The 17,651-nt window shown below is 36.5% G+C and overlaps 2 protein-coding genes and 1 long non-coding RNA gene across 3 annotated transcripts; 2 read left to right on the top strand and 1 right to left on the bottom strand.

Moving 5' to 3' along the window:
* On the top strand, window positions 1-1,243 carry LOC108609864 (uncharacterized). Its single transcript, XM_018001635.2, has one exon. The coding sequence runs from the start codon at window positions 205-207 to the stop codon at window positions 967-969; it is 765 nt and encodes a 254-aa protein (XP_017857124.1). The 5' UTR covers window positions 1-204; the 3' UTR covers window positions 970-1,243.
* A 3,844-nt stretch (window positions 1,244-5,087) lies between these two features.
* LOC108611890 (uncharacterized) lies at window positions 5,088-6,511 on the top strand. Its single transcript, XM_018004729.2, has 2 exons — window positions 5,088-5,292; window positions 5,371-6,511. The coding sequence occupies exons 1-2, from the start codon at window positions 5,290-5,292 to the stop codon at window positions 6,433-6,435; spliced, it is 1,068 nt and encodes a 355-aa protein (XP_017860218.1). The 5' UTR covers window positions 5,088-5,289; the 3' UTR covers window positions 6,436-6,511.
* A 5,901-nt stretch (window positions 6,512-12,412) lies between these two features.
* Window positions 12,413-13,471, bottom strand: LOC108611892 (uncharacterized). The gene is made up of 3 exons (XR_016269113.1): window positions 13,227-13,471; window positions 12,966-13,148; window positions 12,413-12,859 (listed from the first exon to the last, which is right to left on the bottom strand). It is a non-coding gene; the product is annotated as an uncharacterized LOC108611892 (long non-coding RNA).
* Between the last annotated feature and the right edge of the window lie 4,180 nt (window positions 13,472-17,651).

Below are 17,651 nucleotides of genomic sequence, written 5' to 3'. Positions count from 1 at the left end.
GATTCATCCTTCATCGTCTCAGATTGTAAAGAGCTACAACATATATTAGTAACCTTTTCCCAAGTACACAACACATACTGCAGATGTAGAAAAAGGCATAGTTCTGACAGATATGAATTAGAACTAAAATATAAAGATTCAAAATTCTCGTGTATATTTATAGAAAAGCCAACAAAAAATTCAAATCAATAATTATTTCTGAAAATGAAAAGGCATTCCTCGTTGAATTCCTGCTATGGGGTAGACCGAACACAGTTGCTGCTGCAGGAAGGGATGGCCAGGCAAAATAAAGGTCTGCTCAGTGTTATGGACCCAGTGCATCCGCGCTCCGGCGATATGAAAGAGGCAGAGGTGGAACGCATCGTCCGGAAGACACTGCTACAGATGCAGGATATGTGCCGCTTTGAGGATGTGGATAATATAATTAGGTTTGCGGTGCCCAAGGTGCTCTACGACTTGAATGCGCTCGAGCGCCTGACCCTGGAGGTGCGGGAGATGAAGGAAGCCTACAACTCCTACATACACCACTCCAAGGTAATGGGTAATGATCTAGCGGAAATATTTCTAGACTTGCACAATATCTATACGAAACTCGATCAACTGGACAGGAGTCTGCCGAGAAGGTCGCGCGAGAAGCGCGAAAAGCAATGCAAGCGCTTGCGGGAAGCTGAGCATTTCCTCGAGAATGCCAAACACTTTATAGTAAAACAAAAGACGCCCACGCCCACTCCCACCGTCACGTCCACCGTAACGCCCACTGCAACGCCAACGAGCTCGACGCACAAGCAACGCAAGCGGGATAGGCTTGTCGACATGACGCGAAGCGCTGAGAGGCGGGCATATCTCACGAATATGATAGTGGTGAAGAAATCGGACTTTTCCATGGAGCTCAATCGTAACAAAGACTTTTATCAGGAAGCTGAAAGGGTTTTGAGAAAAAAGTACTGCAATAAACATGGAGTTCCGTGAGATATATGCACCAGATATATATATTTAAGGAAACAAACGAAAATTTTTAGAGTTTATTAAATTATAACTATTGTAAGGATTAAATAAAGATGTTATTAGATAATCGCAATTGGCACTCATTCTAAAGGACTGGAAGAAAAAGGACAGCAATAAGCATGGAGTTCCATAAGACATCAGATATATATTTAATGAAACAACAAAATATGTTAAGACTTTATTAAATTATATTTATTGTAAGATTTAAATAAAGGTATTACTAGATAATTGTAATTGCGATTGCTACTCATTTTAAATTTTTTATTTATTCAATTATAATTATAATTCTTGTAAGAGTTAAATAATACTTTTATTTTTATTAGATTGCTATTGGCATAAAACAAACGACAATTTGTACAGTTTACTAAATTATAATTATTGTAAGAATAAAATAAATAATATGTTACTAGATAATTACAATTGACAATTATTCTAAAGGGCTATGAAAAAAAAAAAAAAAAAAAAAAAAAACAGCAATAAATATATAGCTATATGAAAAACAAATTTCTGTTGAGTTTATTAAATGTGTAATTTATTAAATCATAATTATAAATTTTGTAAGAATTAAATAAGCATTTTATTAGATATTTGGCATAAATCAAAAGAAAATTGTTAGAGCTTATTAAATTGTAATTCTATTTAAATAAAAATGTTACTAAATTACTAAATAATTAAATACTAAAATAACACTAAAAAAACTTACTAAATAATTAAATAATTAAATAAATTACTAAATAATTACAATCGGCAATCATTGTGACCTCTAGGGAGTCAATATTTTGGGTTAGTTTCGACTCTCTGGAAGCAGGCAAAACTTAAAAATTGAAGCCAAGACTCAGGCACTGTGGCACAAGTGCTATACAAACAATGCCAAATGCTGTGGTAAGCCACTCGAAAAAAAAAAAAATAATACAAAAATACAAACATACTTGACTGTGAAATGCTTTGATTGTTACCTGAAGTGTATCTGTATCTCAAGCTCTCTTCTCTCCCTGTGTGTGTTTTCGTGTGCGTGTATTGGTGAATTTGCATACGAAACGTTGCCAAAGTGGCAGTTCGATTGGCTTCCTGTTGAATTTCGGAGCTCTTCCATTCCATTACCTACTTCATGCTGACAGCCACACGGGACAGAACAACACTTTAAAGTGTCTGTGTGGGCGTGTGTGCGCTTGTGTGTATTTGTGGCTTTTCCAAGCTCATTTTCTTTTCTTTGGCATTTTCATTTAGGCTGCTAATCGCATACGCAAATTTGAAAATCCAATGGAAAATTTTGTACTGTTCCGTTTCTGGCCAACACAATTGGCTTTGTTATGACGAAATGGCAAAGAAATCAACAGCAATTTAGATGCCTCGACCAACTGCATCATGGATGGCATGCAGCATGCATAATGGCAGCGAGGGTCTACACAAAAAAATCTTGAATTCATTTTGAGGAATACTAAAAAACTGTATTGAATTTATGGAAATTAAAAAAAAAATAAAAGAATTGGCAGTTGGATGGCTAATATTCTGAGTGCTACAACTGTAATTGAATAAAAATATAATGTAAAATAATATAATTTATAGATAAAATATAATAAATATAAGAATAATACAATACATGAATTTAAAAATTTAAAAAAAAAAAAAAAAAAAAATTATAGAATAAATCACATTAACATTATTTTGTAACTTATATTTTTATACATGTTTTCCCCAATAATTTAATTAATATATAATAAATAATAAACAAAGTATACATTTTTCTTTTTTTAAGTAATGCAAAATTTGTAAATTAAATTCCATTGAAATTTTATAAGATATATATTTAAATTTATTTTTAAAAATTTAAAGAGGACTTTTTTTTTTAATCAAACAAACCAAAGTAAGAAACGCGTTTTTTTTTTTTTTTTGTAATTAATGCAAATTTGTTGAATGAATCACATTAAAATTATTTTTTATTATTATTAGTATATTTATAAATCATTTTTTCCTCATCGATAACTTTTCCTCTATTCAAAATACTTTCTAATTATTCTATCCACCCTCGGTGTTTTTTTAATTGTTACCAGCTGCTGCTCAGATTGAATTTTTCCTTTGCTTTTAAGCAGCATGAGATATTGTGGCTGTCTGTCTGAATGGGGTTAATTCGATTATCGATATCAATAGCAGTAGCAGGCGATAATTGATTTTAGCAAACGCTGCAAACGATTAATTGAACGCAGACTTGGCCCAGAGGCTCAATGGACCAAGGGGACTACAATTGCTTTGCTTCTCCATATAACACTCACACACACACACACACACACACACACACACACACACACACACACACACACACACACACACACACACACACACATACTCACGCACATATACACTCACTCACTCACATTTATTGCCAAACAATTGAAGCCCAGTGCTTGGGCTATTCCATTGTTGTCTTTTTTACTGCTGAGCTGTATGTGTGTGTGTGTGTCTGTGTGTGTGTGTGCACTCAAAATAATAGCACAGCACATAGAAGACAAGTACCAGGCTCCACTTTGGGGCGAACTCAGGCTTGACTCCAAAGCAGGCTTGGGCATTGCGCGAGGGGGAAGTCAGGCGGTCGGCAGATGGCAGGAGGCAGGAGGCAGGAGGGGGGAGGCTTGACTGCAGCCTGTAATGGCAGCATTTACTCAATTTTAGTACATAGTAAACGTATTTCTTTTATGGCCCCGAGGTTATTTGTGCACTGCAGACTTTGCTGCGTTCTATATTTATTTTTCAGTGTCCAGTCGCCCAGTATTCTAGCTTCTGTTTCCAGTTGCCAACTCTCAGTTCCTAGTTCCCGTTTACCATGCCCATTCCATTCCTATTCTCGTACCCATTCCCATTCGTACACAAACAAAGCTACTATATATCCTGACACAATATAAACGAACTTCGTTTCCTGAGTGGCCATTTTACTGGAAGACTTTTCATATGTATGTCTAACCACCCATTCGCCTAGCCATTCACGTCCATTCGTGCCCCCGCTCCTCCTAGCCCTCACTCAAAACCTTGGCAAATACTCGCAATACAAAATATGATAAAGCGCTCGCTCACATCGCTGGAGCAGATGCTGTTGTTGTTGCCTTTGCTTCTGGTTTGCTTTTAATTGCTTTGAAGTAAACACTGAGAAATGCCCCTCGGTACATTCATAAATATAATTGCCAGTCAAAAGATGCGGGGAGAGGGCAGCTACAAAAGTTTTCGAATTGCTGCCAAATTAAAGGCCACACCATAAACTTAACCAAAAGTATGTGCACGTGTGTGGCTGCGTGATTTAATTTAATAATGCAAAATATTAGTTCATATATTTACAGCCAAAGGTAATTGTATTAGCGATTGTTTAACAGGAATTAAAATAAATAATCTTGTACATGATTTTCAGAATTATTTATGTAATTTTAAATACGTTTATTTTTTTCCATTCGATTTACATGCTATTATATTTAATTATATTTTATTATTATGTATCAATTGTAAAATATTTGTTTGTTAATTATGAAAAAATCTTTTAGCAAAAAATTAAGCTTTAAATTATTATAGAACAAAATATACAGACAAAAGACTCAAAGCGTTGGCAGCTGCATTAGGCCATAAATTTATGGCCTAAAAAGTAAACAGTAAATAAATGTTTATTGTTTTTGTTTCATTCGTTAGCTTTCGCAGCTCTTTTTGCAATAATTATTTAACGTTTTACATTGTTTAGTCGGCGTTTTTGTTTGCCTGCCTGCTTGTGTGTGTATGTATGTGTGTGTGTGTGTGTGTAAACCGGCTTTTGTTTGTTGTAAAGATTTAAAGCGATTTGCATATTGTGCAAACGTTTCATGAATGATTCATGAGTATTACCCAAACAGATGCTAACAATGATTCGATTTTCTATGTCGGCAATGTCACAAGGACACGACTCTGAAAATATGATATGTATATATATGTAAATGTATATAGAAATATATTCATATATAGGTATTTAGTACATTTAGGTGAAAGCCTGAGTATTTAAGTTATGATTAAAATATAAATATTTATTGATACGAAATTCCATTAATATTTAAAGCTCGCATTCGAATTAAATTTATATATATTTTATGTTGAATTTGAAATAAATTAATATGCGTGAGCTTAAATGTCAGAATATATACATATATATCTTAAGCTGTGGAAATTTTGTTATTACATACTTTTGTAGAGTTTGCTTTAGCAGAAAAGGTAAATGCAAAGCATTCCGCTTATAGGATACACGCACACACACACACACACACACGCACATTGTGAAGAATGGTAAGTATTCAGAATGAAGTTAAAGATGAGTAAAAAAAAATATATATATATATATATATATATATATACTCTATATAGAAACGCGTTGCTTGTAAAACAACTCCCAATCGGGAAGCATCCCGTTGCCAGGGCAATGCGTGCTGCAGGATTATGGATGTCAAATCTTGGGTTTTTAGGCGAAATACTGGCGATCAGACGACATGGCTGAGCACGCAGAATGAAATGATTGCCATTCAGAACAAGTACATTGACGAGCTGGGCATCAATATATTCAATTACAGGGAGCCCCGTTTCGAGGCAATCGCACAGCCAGACCAAGAAGCAGCAGCTGCAGCAAATGCACGAGATGTAGGCGAAATAATACCATCGGCGGCAATCTTTGAACGTATTAGTGCGCAATGCTTGTATCAAGTCGTTAAGCTGAGTCTGGCAGCGAACCCCTTGGATGATGTGATACGTATTTTATGGCCCGGCCTCAGGAGTCGTTTATATCGCGAGCGATTGCACTGCACTAGGCCAAACACAAAGATCGTAAAGACACAAAAGTTGGACAAGCTGCTGAATAGCCAACACGTTAAGCAGATAACCAGCCGAGAGGTGTTCGACAGAGCAAAAGTTTCCAATCAGCATCGAATGCCTCGCCAAAGTCGAGTGGTTAAGGAGGTACAGCGAGCCGCTCGCAAGCAGAGCCAATTGCTGATATGCCTGAAACTGAGCTGGCGCAGGAGACACTGTGTGCCAGGTAGATATGTTGAGATTGAACAATCGGAAGTTCCAAACACGGAGTCCACGCAAATCGTCCACTGGATCAGTGTGGAAAAACAAGAAATGGCCAGCCCACAGCTGCCTCAAAAACAGCAAATTTTCACTGGACATCGCATTGAATTCGAGCTGCTTGGGATTGAATCAAAAGAGCTGCTCCTAAGGGAAACTGAAAAGCCCGAAATGCTGACGATTTCAATTAACAGCAATCGCTTGTGGATCTATGCATTCTTCTTCTTTATATACACTGTGCTGCTCGTACCGCCCAATATTATTGAGTTTAGCACTTGGTCTTTGGCCGAGGCGTCGAGCTATCGACATGGGAATAGTAACTGTCAGATAGGGACTACTTTAAGCAATCTTGGATCAGCTGCTACATAGATTATGCCCCTAAATTAGAACTGCATTTCATTTGTTGGCATTGTTGAGTAGAGAATAAAGTTCTTTAATTCGTAAATTTGTTTGCATAACTTCTGTATCTTTATCTCAGCATCATGCAGATCTTATCAGCTATCTCTCATCAAAATCTCTTGGAGGACAATCTTTTGAAAAAACGCTAGCTGAACGTGCCGTGACTGTCGTGAGTGGCATTCGTGGCCATCGTGACTGCTTTGTTCGCATAATGAGTCGCAAAGTCAAGTCCCACAGCCGCCGCATGGCAAATGCAAGTCAAACAAATTTAAGTACTTTTATGCGCCATAAGAGGCACCTGATAGAAATCTTTTATTTGAATAGGTCGCAACAGCCAACCAGCCAACCAGCCAACCACCCAACCACTCAACCACCTGGCCAAGCAACCAGCTAACCACCCGCTTAGCTACCTATTGCAACGCCTGCAGCGAGCTTTTATCTTACAGTCTAAATGCACTTTGCATATGGCGCTTTTTATTCGCTCTCTCGCACACATCTCTCACTTGCTCTCTCTCTCTCTCTCATTCTTTCTCGCTTATTCTCTCTAGGGTAGCTATCATGTGCGTCTTTCGTATCTTTGCGCTTTGTGCGATTTATGAATTAACTTTTTTGAATGAAGTCAACTTGCAATACAAACACACATACAGACAGTGAAAGAGGAAGAGAGTGATAGGGGGGGGGAGAGAAAAAAGACATGGCAAATCCTTACAAATGCTAGCAGACATATGTAAAAAAGCTGCTCTGCAATTGCACAAAGTGAAACGGGCTCCCGAATGCCCCAACCTCTCCTCCCAATAAGATTTTGTAAATGGCGTATAAATAATAAAAAATAAAAAAAAAGGAAAAATAAAGAAAAAAACAAGTAAGAAAATTCTAGTCGAGAGTGCTCGACTAGATACTACCCTGAACCCAACAAATAAAAATGCTCATTTAGTATGGCTGAAATTTCAATTTCGATGTATTTAAAAATATAAATAAAATACCAAACTCATTTAATAAAATATAAAAATTTTTGAAACAATTAAAAAAAACTAACATCAGTTGCATCGATCGGGATTCGAACCGCGACTTCTCGATCGAGCGTCATGCAGCTAACACACTAGGCCACCCCACTCCTGCTGGTGGCGCTGGCAAAACTCAAATAGATTCACTGCTGCAGCGCCATCTACCAAAACTAAACGAAACTAACTGCTGATGTGATTCTAAGAATCTGCTAGAATAACCGAACTATTAAAAACGCACATAAAGTATGTATAGTTAAAATTTAAATTTCGGTGTATTTAAAAATATAAATTAAATAGAAAACTCATTTATGAAAATATAAAAATATTTTGAAACAATTAAAAAAAAATTAACATCAGCTGCATCGACCGGGACTCGAACCGCGACTTCTCGATCGAGCGTCATGCAGCTAACACACTAGGCCACCCCACTCCTGCTGGTGGCGCTGGCAAAACTCAAATAGATTCACTGCTGCTGCGCCATCTACCAAATCTAAACGAAACTAACAGCTGATGTGATTCAACGAATGTTTTTGTTGTAGCTGCTGCACGTGCGTTTGTTAATTGGCCAAATATTTGATTATTTTTTATTAATTTTTGACTGAACGGAATTTAATGAAACTTTCGGCATATGATCTACATATTATATTGAATATTTGAGAAATTAAAAAAAAAGAAAAATCATTCACAATTAGCTATAGTGACATCTGATTTGAACTTGAATGTTTTTACTCGATAAAAACATAACGGGATGATTTATCGAATTTTAAAAGCAAACTCGACGTCCGCGCTGTATAAACGGTCATTTAAAAAAAAAAATCAAGTCTCTAGCTCTTATATCTTCGGAAATCGACGCGTTCAAACATACGGACAGACGGACAGACGGACAGACGGACGGACGGACAGACGGACAGACGGACAGACGGACAGACAGACAGACGGACAGGGCCAAATCGACTCAGCTCGTCGCCCTGATCAAGAATATATATACTTTGTGGGGTCTGCCACGCCTCCTTCTGCCTGTTACATACATTTCAACAAAACCATTATACCCTGATTTCCCATTTTCAATGGGTTCAGGGTATAAAAAAAAAAAAGAGCGTGCAGCGTGGAAATTTTTGCAGATTGCTTGAGCGCTGATAAATGGCAACTGCTCTCATGTCTTTGACGCGATTTCTCAACAATTTGAAATACGACCCATCCTCTCCCTCTCTCTCCCTCTCTCTCTGTTTCTCCCCAGTACTCTCACTCATACTCGCACTCTTTCTGTCGCTCTGCATATCATATTAGTTGAACTTTTGTGCATGCCTAAAATTAAAATGCCGCTCTCACTGACTGACTGACTGACTGACTGACTGATTGACTGACTGACTGACTGACTGCTTAACTGTTTGGCTAACTGTCTGTCAGCTTGCCAGTGAGTGAATGACTTGAGTTGCTGTTGCCTTTGCGTTTGTTTTGACATAATTTCCACTTGCCTGCAAAAAGTGCCTGCATTATGTATAGCATCCGACCATATTTGCTGATTGCATATAGATAGAATTTGTCTTGCGTGTTTACCGAGCTGAGTCTTTGGACCTGCACTGACAGCACGGCTGCATGCTTGCGTCTGTGCGTCTGTGTTTCACTGTAATGCGGGCAATTGTTTTTTTTTCTCTTTTCTTAAACCAGATATCATTCTCATGTGAATGGCAAATGCATCAATGCGTAGCTAGATATCTACGCTGAACTAGTTCATTGCTGTTTGAGAGCTTTTAATATTTAACTCACATATGACAAATGCAGCCGAATAGCTCTTTGATGCGAATTCGATGTTTGCTCTGAATACCTGAAACCTGGCGCAGCTGTGCCACTGCATTGAAATAGTTTGTGTCTTTTTATAAGTCAAATAAGCTAAGCCACAAATGAGCTGCATTTTTTCAGACTGAACAAAGAAGACACTCTATAAGCATTTGCCATGTAATATTTAAATATGCTGTGGTATTTGGGTTTATTATCAACTTTTTAAATTTTGTTAACTAGTGGCACTAGTTCAGATATAAATTAAATAATATAGATTTTCATTATCATCTGGCTTGGTAATAAGTAAATTTCTATCCTAAAAACTAGTTGAGCTATTTCTGAGAGCTATAAAATATTTTGCAAAGTTATATAATCTTAGTAATCAGTAATTATGTTTTATGTAACAATCCAAGTTCCAGATTTTAAAATTAAAACTTATAACTAAATATGCTTGAACTATTGGAACTAGTTTGGAGTCGATTAAAAAGCTTCTGATTTATTTCATATTAAAAAAATACATAAAAATACCTTAAATCTCGCATGATATAATATAGAGTATTATATAATTTTCTACAAGTGAAATATGTTTGTTATTGGCATAAATGTAAATTGAACTTTCTACATCAGCAGCAGTGGAACTAGTTCTAGTTCAAAATTTATAATGCAATTGGAAGAAATATGAATACCAAATTGAAGTGAAGAAAGCCAACTTTACTTGATGGAGGATGATTGTTAATGAAGTTAAAATAAACAACATTTAGTAGAAAGTTTTGATGCTCATGCGATTCAGCTACACTCGAAAGGCCAAAAGAATTGCGTGAGCGATTTTATCGTGAGCTATTTTTGATATTAATTCCGCGTCATGCAAGGCACTTAGTTTGTAACTTCAACAGCTGCAGTGATAAGAATGCGATGAGATTGCAATAATTTGAAAAGTATTTGCTCGAGTCGCTAATATTAATTTCCCCAACTTTGGCCAAAGTACAAAAGTCATGCCCACAAAAAAAGAGAAGAAATTCCTTATATAAAGCGAGAGAAAGAGTGGCCCAAAAAACTCTCAAGAGTCATAATCATTGTGGTGCAGAGCGTGGAAGACTCACGCGAATGTCAAAGTTAATGTGCTTCAATGTCAAATTGGGGAAAAAAAAAAAGAAATAAAGAAAAAACAGGCAAATAAATCTATGGACTAGCAGCAGTGCTTGATTTGGTCAGGTCTGGAAGAGAGTGAGAGAGACAGTGAGCGAAAATAAAACAGAAAACCAACGACTAGACGTTTTATGGCTGTCATTGTTGAGCATTCGATTTGAGCCAAGAGGGTACGAGGTTCAAACTCTGCATTAAGAGTGGGACTTTGTCTTTGTGTCTAGCGGTTAAGTGCTTTGACGCCTATGACCCCGCCCAATGCACAAACAAAAGCGTCCTTTGACGCGTCTAACAGCTTATCCTTTGTCATTTTTTCTTCTCTTTTCATTTTGTTTTTCTTCTAAACATAAAAATTATGTTGCAGTGGTTTTTATTTATGACGCGAGTATGAATTGCTTTTCTCTGCTGCTAAGCTAAAATTTATGTCTCTATTGTTTTAAGCGCATTGCACAACATGAATCAATGATGTGTGATACACACACACACACACACACACACTTAATATATATCTATATATTTATACACATATGTATATGGTATTTATATCTGCATTCTAATTCAATAAGCAAGCTATTCAATAAAGCCGCATCATACTATAACTCATTAAATATTGCCTCATATGGATAATAAATTGTTTCGCATTTGGTTTATTACATTCGCAGGCCGCAGGCAAACAGCATTATTTCGATCTGTTGCTGTTAATTGGAATGCATGCCAGGATTTTATGATTGAAATACACATAAGCCGCTCAGCTGTAGATAATTGAACTGTGGCAATATTCGTAAATTCGTGCTGTGTGGCAAAATATAAGTATTACATATAATAGTATTAAAAGAATAAGAAACATAAAAACGAAATGCCGGAACAATATAGTTAAGAGTAAAAAGAAGAGAAGAGCACCGAGTATAGAAGACAGGAAAGCAGGAAAGCTTATAAATAAACGGAAGGAATGGAACAGAGATCAAAACAAAAGAGAAGTGAAGAGAGAAATAGAGAAGACTTAGCTTAAGAAACGGAATTAAATGACTTCTTATTCTTATATTGCTCAATGATTTGAACAGCTTTTTAACTATTCGAATGTGTTCCCCCTTCACATGTCATAACAGTTTCCTACTTTTAAGAGTTCTGCTGGGAAAAGCAATATCAAAATCTTTCTTCTCATTTCCATTAGTCCTTTCGGAAATATTTTCGTATTTTCATCTTTATTGTTTTTTGTTTTTTTTTTTTTTTGCTCTCTCACTTCTTTTCGTTGGTTTGCATATTTATTTGGCATACACATACATATATAGGAGGCCATGCCAAGTGCTGCCTGCAACTTGGTTAGCTCTGTTTAATGAACTGTACATGAGGAAATTATATTTTGCCCAGGCAAGCCAACAGCCAGCAGCCAACAGGCAACAGCCCAGAGCAGTACAGATACAAAGAATGTGGGGGGAGTGTGTCACGCATAGATACAGATACAATCTCACATGCTATACAAATGCACAGTTTAATTTTTGCTTGTCAAGCTTAATTTGCGCTTCAATGCATTGCCTGCCTGCGTGTGTGTGTGTGTGTTTGTGTGTGTGAGGATTGCATGCGCGAATGACAGGACACGGCAGGCGATGCCACAAGAACAAGAAGAAGAACTCAAGGCAACAGCAACAAGCAGCGACGCTATGCGAGAGCTGGGCGAGAGAAGTGCTCGCTTGTTCGCTCCGTCAGCATTTGTTAGAGAATGTTGTCATTCGGCTGGCATGACAGCAATATAATTACAGTGAAGACTGCTTATAAATAACCCGACTTGCATACAGACCGCATACGGTATACATATATATTCTTGATCAGGGCGACGATCTGAGTTGAATTGCACAGATCGAGTTTGTTTCTAAAAATCGATAGCTATTCCTATCGATTTTTATTTGAATTGGCAGCTTTAGTTTTTTGTTTGGTATGTTGATCCCCATCCCCAGAAGTAAATAATTATTGAAATATCAGTTTCTCTAAGGGTTCATGGGATCTCTTAGTCAAGTAGTCTCGGCTTATTTTTTGGTTTTGTTTTATTTTTTAAGAGCTTTGATTATCTATCAATTTTTATTATTATTCTTATTATTTTTTTTTTTTTACATTACTAAAATTAAAAACTTAGATCATTCAGAGTTCAGGGCATCTCCGAGTCGGACTAAAGCTTTCATAATTGTTCTGATATTCACTTACTCATACTTCAAATGGTCAGACTTTACTAAATATTCTTGTTTTGATGCTGTTCACAATGTGAAATTATGCCATGCTGTTTGTCATGCCAAAAAATGCTGTTATGAATATAAAATAATTATCAAGTAGACCTTTTGCGATAGTAAAAGCTCCAGAGCAATCGCACAGGACCTTGCATGTCTCGCAGGCTGTGCTATTATTCACATCGGAGGGTGGAAAGATTGGATGACATTTGCCATCAGTGCTACCAGAGCATACAATATCCGACAATTCGCCTAAAATATCGTAGTTTACAAAATGAAAATTAAAAATATATATGTAAATAAACCATATTTATTTGCTTAATTATTTATTCATATGCATTTAAAAATGCGAAATTACCAGATATTGTGAAACCGGGATTCAGGCACTTTTCCAACTCTGGAGCCGGTTCACCTCCGTGTTTCTTATGCACTATTTTTCTTTTATCTTGCTTTTCCATGGAATCGATAAAAGTTTCGTTTACTGTACAATTTTCCAACATTGGGCAGTCAGCGCATATATTTGAATATCGGTTTTTCGCATCTGTTAAAATTTCGAATGATTTGCCACAGATCTTAGAGTTTATAGATTGTACCTTAAGCCTTTTATAAGGATGCTTACGTGAACTTAGATAGAGAAATGAACAGCCAAAATAGATAATCACAATTGTAAATACTTGCATTTTCGAATTGAACTAGAATATTTAAGATAAGAGAATCGACGATGAATACAAACTCTACGGAACCTAATTTTTTTTTTCTTATATATGGGCAATTCTCTAGTGGCGAATGTGACATTCGTACGTTTTTGAGTTAAAAAAAAACGAGTGCCAAAACATTTTTTTATTTTGACAAATAGTGAATCCTTTAGCTCTTGATTAGCTCTATACGAATAATTTTAAATTATTAAAAATTAACATATTTTATATGTTAATTTTTGAAATGGTTGTTATATTATTATTATAGTATTACTATTTTTTTTGTATTATTTTTTTTACATTTTTTTTTTTTTACTTAAATTATTTATTTGCTTATTCATTTTTTAAATTTTCTTACCTATTTATTTATATTATAAGTAAACTGCATTGAATAAATTTCCGCGTATTTCAGTTATATTATTGAAATTGATGAGCCTTGCGGTTAAGTTGGCTTAGTTTAGTACCTTTGGCTAAATGCAAAATGCGCCACGACCCAAACGGAAGTGGGGCCTAACAACCTCTACTTGATAGGCTATTAGCGATGCCGTCACGGCCAGAGGAGAATAAGGCGAAATAACGCTAGCCACTAATGCGCATTGATTTTCACATTTCCACTGGCGTCATTTTGCATTGTTGTTGCTGCCATTGTTGTTGTTCTTGTTATTGTGGCTGGTATATATTTTTTCCTTTTGTAGCATCTAATGGCAGCGGATGTGGTTAAAAGCATTTGCCCAGCTACCTTTTACATAGACCATTAAATTTGCATTTGACGCTGACTGGCTCGATGGCCCGAACAGGAATTTCCATATATAGATATATATAATAAGAGAGGTAAATCAACTTAAAGAGAAGTTAAAAAAAACAAAAACAAAAAAAACATTTAAATATTTAAGCAGATAGTAACAGGCAATAACTGGCATATAATGGTACTTAAAGCAAAGTTTCCTATAAATGAAATTGTAATAGAATTATTTAAATCTAAATATCTAAATATGGAAAGATAAATGAGTAAAATTTCTCATTCAGAGCTGGCATCGTTGCATTGCTTTAAAGGCATGAAACATCCATCGGAAATTTATTATAATTGAAAATTTCTGATCAAATGGATATTTGTTTTGTATGTTAGATAGCTCCATAGCTGATATATATAGCTCTGACTCGTCTTATATTGTATATGTATATTGTATATGACACCGCAAACTTGTCTTCTTTTGTCTCTCAGCCTTTCGTTTCTTTTTCTCAAAATATCTCTTAGCTTGATATATATTTGCTAATATTCCATATCTATGCACTCGAAAGCCACTGGAAATCAATCAAATGTGCGCAGTTGCTGCAGTCAGGCATGAAATTGAAAACGCTAAATAGCTATGAAATGCAGAGCTTTAAGGGACTTTTCAAAGGATTGCCATGTGAATGTGTGACTTTTCGAAACCAGTACAAGTGTGACAATCAGGCTACGGAATCCTCAACAACAACATTTGAGACCAACAACAACAACAACAACAGCAATAGCAATAGCAACATGAGCAAAAATGCGCAACGTTCTTTGTGGCGCATTAAACGCAAAGAGGTTGAAGCGCCGTTTGGAGAGTTCTCTGGCCAGAAGCTGTACGTGATTTTATCAAAGAAAAGCAAAATATAAACCGCTTGCCCCCGCCCCGCGCCTGTGCTGGCACATTTTGCCCATACCAAGCGGTACGCTTAGCTGTCTGTCTCTTAGCTGAAGGCCCGGCGGCTGCGTCAAAATATGCCGCAATCAGGCTGCAAAACATTTTCATTTATATTTAAATACAAGAAAAGCAGCGCCAGAGATGCGAACGCGTTTTCGATTATGTTTAGATGGTATGTGTGTATTCTTTTTGGTCGAGGGTGGACAGCTTATCGACGCCCACGCACATACTGCCTGAAGGGGGGGCGAGCGTCAGAGAGGTGGGACGAATCGCAGAGACTGTATCTGGTTGGGATGCGGGTGCCATATTTATTGCGTGCCATGATTTATTATAATTTTATGCATGAATCTGTGCAAAGTGGTGGGCGTGGTGCTAGGTAAAATGAGCTCAGTGGCCAACCTTTTGACATTGCCAAATGAACGTTGCCTCCAGCTGCCCCCTCAAAGCTCCTCCATTCACTACTGCAGTTCGCAGCATGTTCATACACGTTCTGCTGCGCTTGTCCCAATAGTCGTCAAATCTATTGTGAATGACATGGAATTCGCTGTACAGTTTTTGATGAGTCCTTTAGGAGTAATTTTTGCTGTAAAGTCTTTTGAATGGTTGAAAATTTTTATAGCACAAAATATTTTTATAATAAGAAATGCTAATCATTTTTTAGATTCGAGTTTTCTACTGCAGAATTAAATTAAGCAAACTAGGCATATGTTTAAATATCATAGTATACATAATTAGCATCAATAAAAATATTTAAAATATGTATTTATTAATATAATGCAACTATCCTTATCTGTCTTTGTCTATGTTCGCGTGACATAGACTCGCACTCTCTCTCTCTCTCTCTCTCTCTCAGTGTGTCTCTACACACACACTCATTCTTGCTCTATTTTTTCAGAGTAATTTATTAAATGTCTCTCGTCTCTCGAATTTTCTTATCCATCTTTGTCTTGCATTATATACTGTTCAAGTGCATAATATATTTAAGAACCCCTCACCCTCTCTCTCTCTCTCTCTCTCTCTCTCCCTCTCTCTCTTTCTCTCTCTCTATCTTCTACCAGTAATCTTTTAGTATATTAAAGGTTTCTCTCTTCCTTTTTTTCCCTACAATATCCCAGATTAGTTTTTTTTTTTTTTTTTTTTTTTTTCTTTTTGTAAAACGTTTTCTTGATTTCGTGCTGCAGCTCAGGAGTTCATAAAGAATTTGATCAAAAGAATGAAATACAAGGCATTGCTGCATACCACACGAACACGCAGCACGCACAATCCAATATATCTATGGTATATGTATGCACACAGGCACTCACCCACCCACACACACACACACACACACACACACACACACATAGTCAGTTGGAGGCCAGCAACACATGAATATTTCACACGCCACACAAAGGCATTCGGCAAAAGTGAAAGCGAATGCAAAAGGCCAGCAGATTATAACACTCAATAGTGCCATTTGACATGTGGATGTGTGTAGAGTGTGTAGATGTGGGTGTGAGCTATACCCTGTAACAGAGAAATGTAATTTGCTAAGTACTTGGGGAGATTATTAGAGATAATTTACTGGAAATATTCTTTGGACTGTGTCTAAGGTAGCTCAAGCCGTCTTATGTGGTTCCACTTGATAACGTCTCTTGACATTATATAATAATTATGTTTTGAATATTATTTATATTATTTTTCATGTATTTATTATTTATTTATACATCTTAATTTCCCACATTCCTTATGCTCTCTTGGTACTCTGCTAATTCATATCTCTCACATACATTTTCTCTATATTACATGTCATCGCCTAGTCTTATATACCCTGCCACACTAGCTGTTGTTGTTGTTGTTATTGTTGTTCTTATTGCTGGTGAGCACAGCGTTTGCTCATTAATTCATATGACTTTTGCTTCATTGGCTATTCATGTCTTTCTCTCCGTCTCCGCTCGCCCTCTCCCAATCCCCCACTCCCCCTCTCTCTGTCTTGCATTTTATAGAACCGGCATCGAGCCGTGCATTGTAGCTAAAGCTGAAACCGAGCAGAGCGGCAGTAAAAGGTTAAGTGTCGAATCGCACAGTCACTGCGAGTCCCCAGGTTCAATTATGCATGCATAATTGTTTACACCTACGAGGCGGCGCAATTACTTAAAGGGCAAAATAAATACAAATAATGTGATTAACAGTCGCCCACATAAGTATGCTACAGTGTGTAACCTGCAACACAGCGGGAACTGAACACTAATCCGATTAAATTTCGTTGAATAAGAGCAATAGTCAAAGGAATAGAGTAAACTTTATCCAAAGAAAACGTTTCTCCCATAAAGAAGTTTATTTCAATTTAGTCTTTTCTTATAAATCTTGTGAATATTAAATTTTGTCTTTCAGATATCTTAGCTTGCATCCATTGAAATTTCGCGTGATTTGCTTTAAGATCTTGGCCCCAGTTTTGGATGCAAAGTGTGCTACAGTTTTTCAGTAAATTTTCTTTTGCAAAATACCGAATTTCAATTTGAATTTTGTTGCAATCTTTTCGGCTTGTTAGTGAGCATTTATGCAGCAGTGAGAGCTGAAAGAGAGGGAGAGCGAGAGAGAGGAAGACGAACGAGACGAAAGTTTTCCACTCGCCTCGACAACGTTTGAAATCGGTCTATTTCAAAGTGTTTATGCGGCTACAAAATAAAGTCCAAAGTT

This window comes from Drosophila arizonae, chromosome 3 (assembly GCF_054131065.1).
Source record: "Drosophila arizonae isolate 15081-1271.41 chromosome 3, UAZ_ARI_1.0, whole genome shotgun sequence".
Lineage (NCBI taxonomy): Eukaryota > Metazoa > Arthropoda > Insecta > Diptera > Drosophilidae > Drosophila > Drosophila arizonae.
Note: the sequence above shows the minus strand (reverse complement) of the source record. Positions and strands in the feature narration are given on the sequence as shown.

Excerpts from the sequence above, each read along its gene's own strand:
- LOC108609864 (XM_018001635.2), top strand. The coding sequence starts at position 205 with ATGAAAAGGCATTCCTCGTTGAATTCCTGCTATGGGGTAGACCGAACA.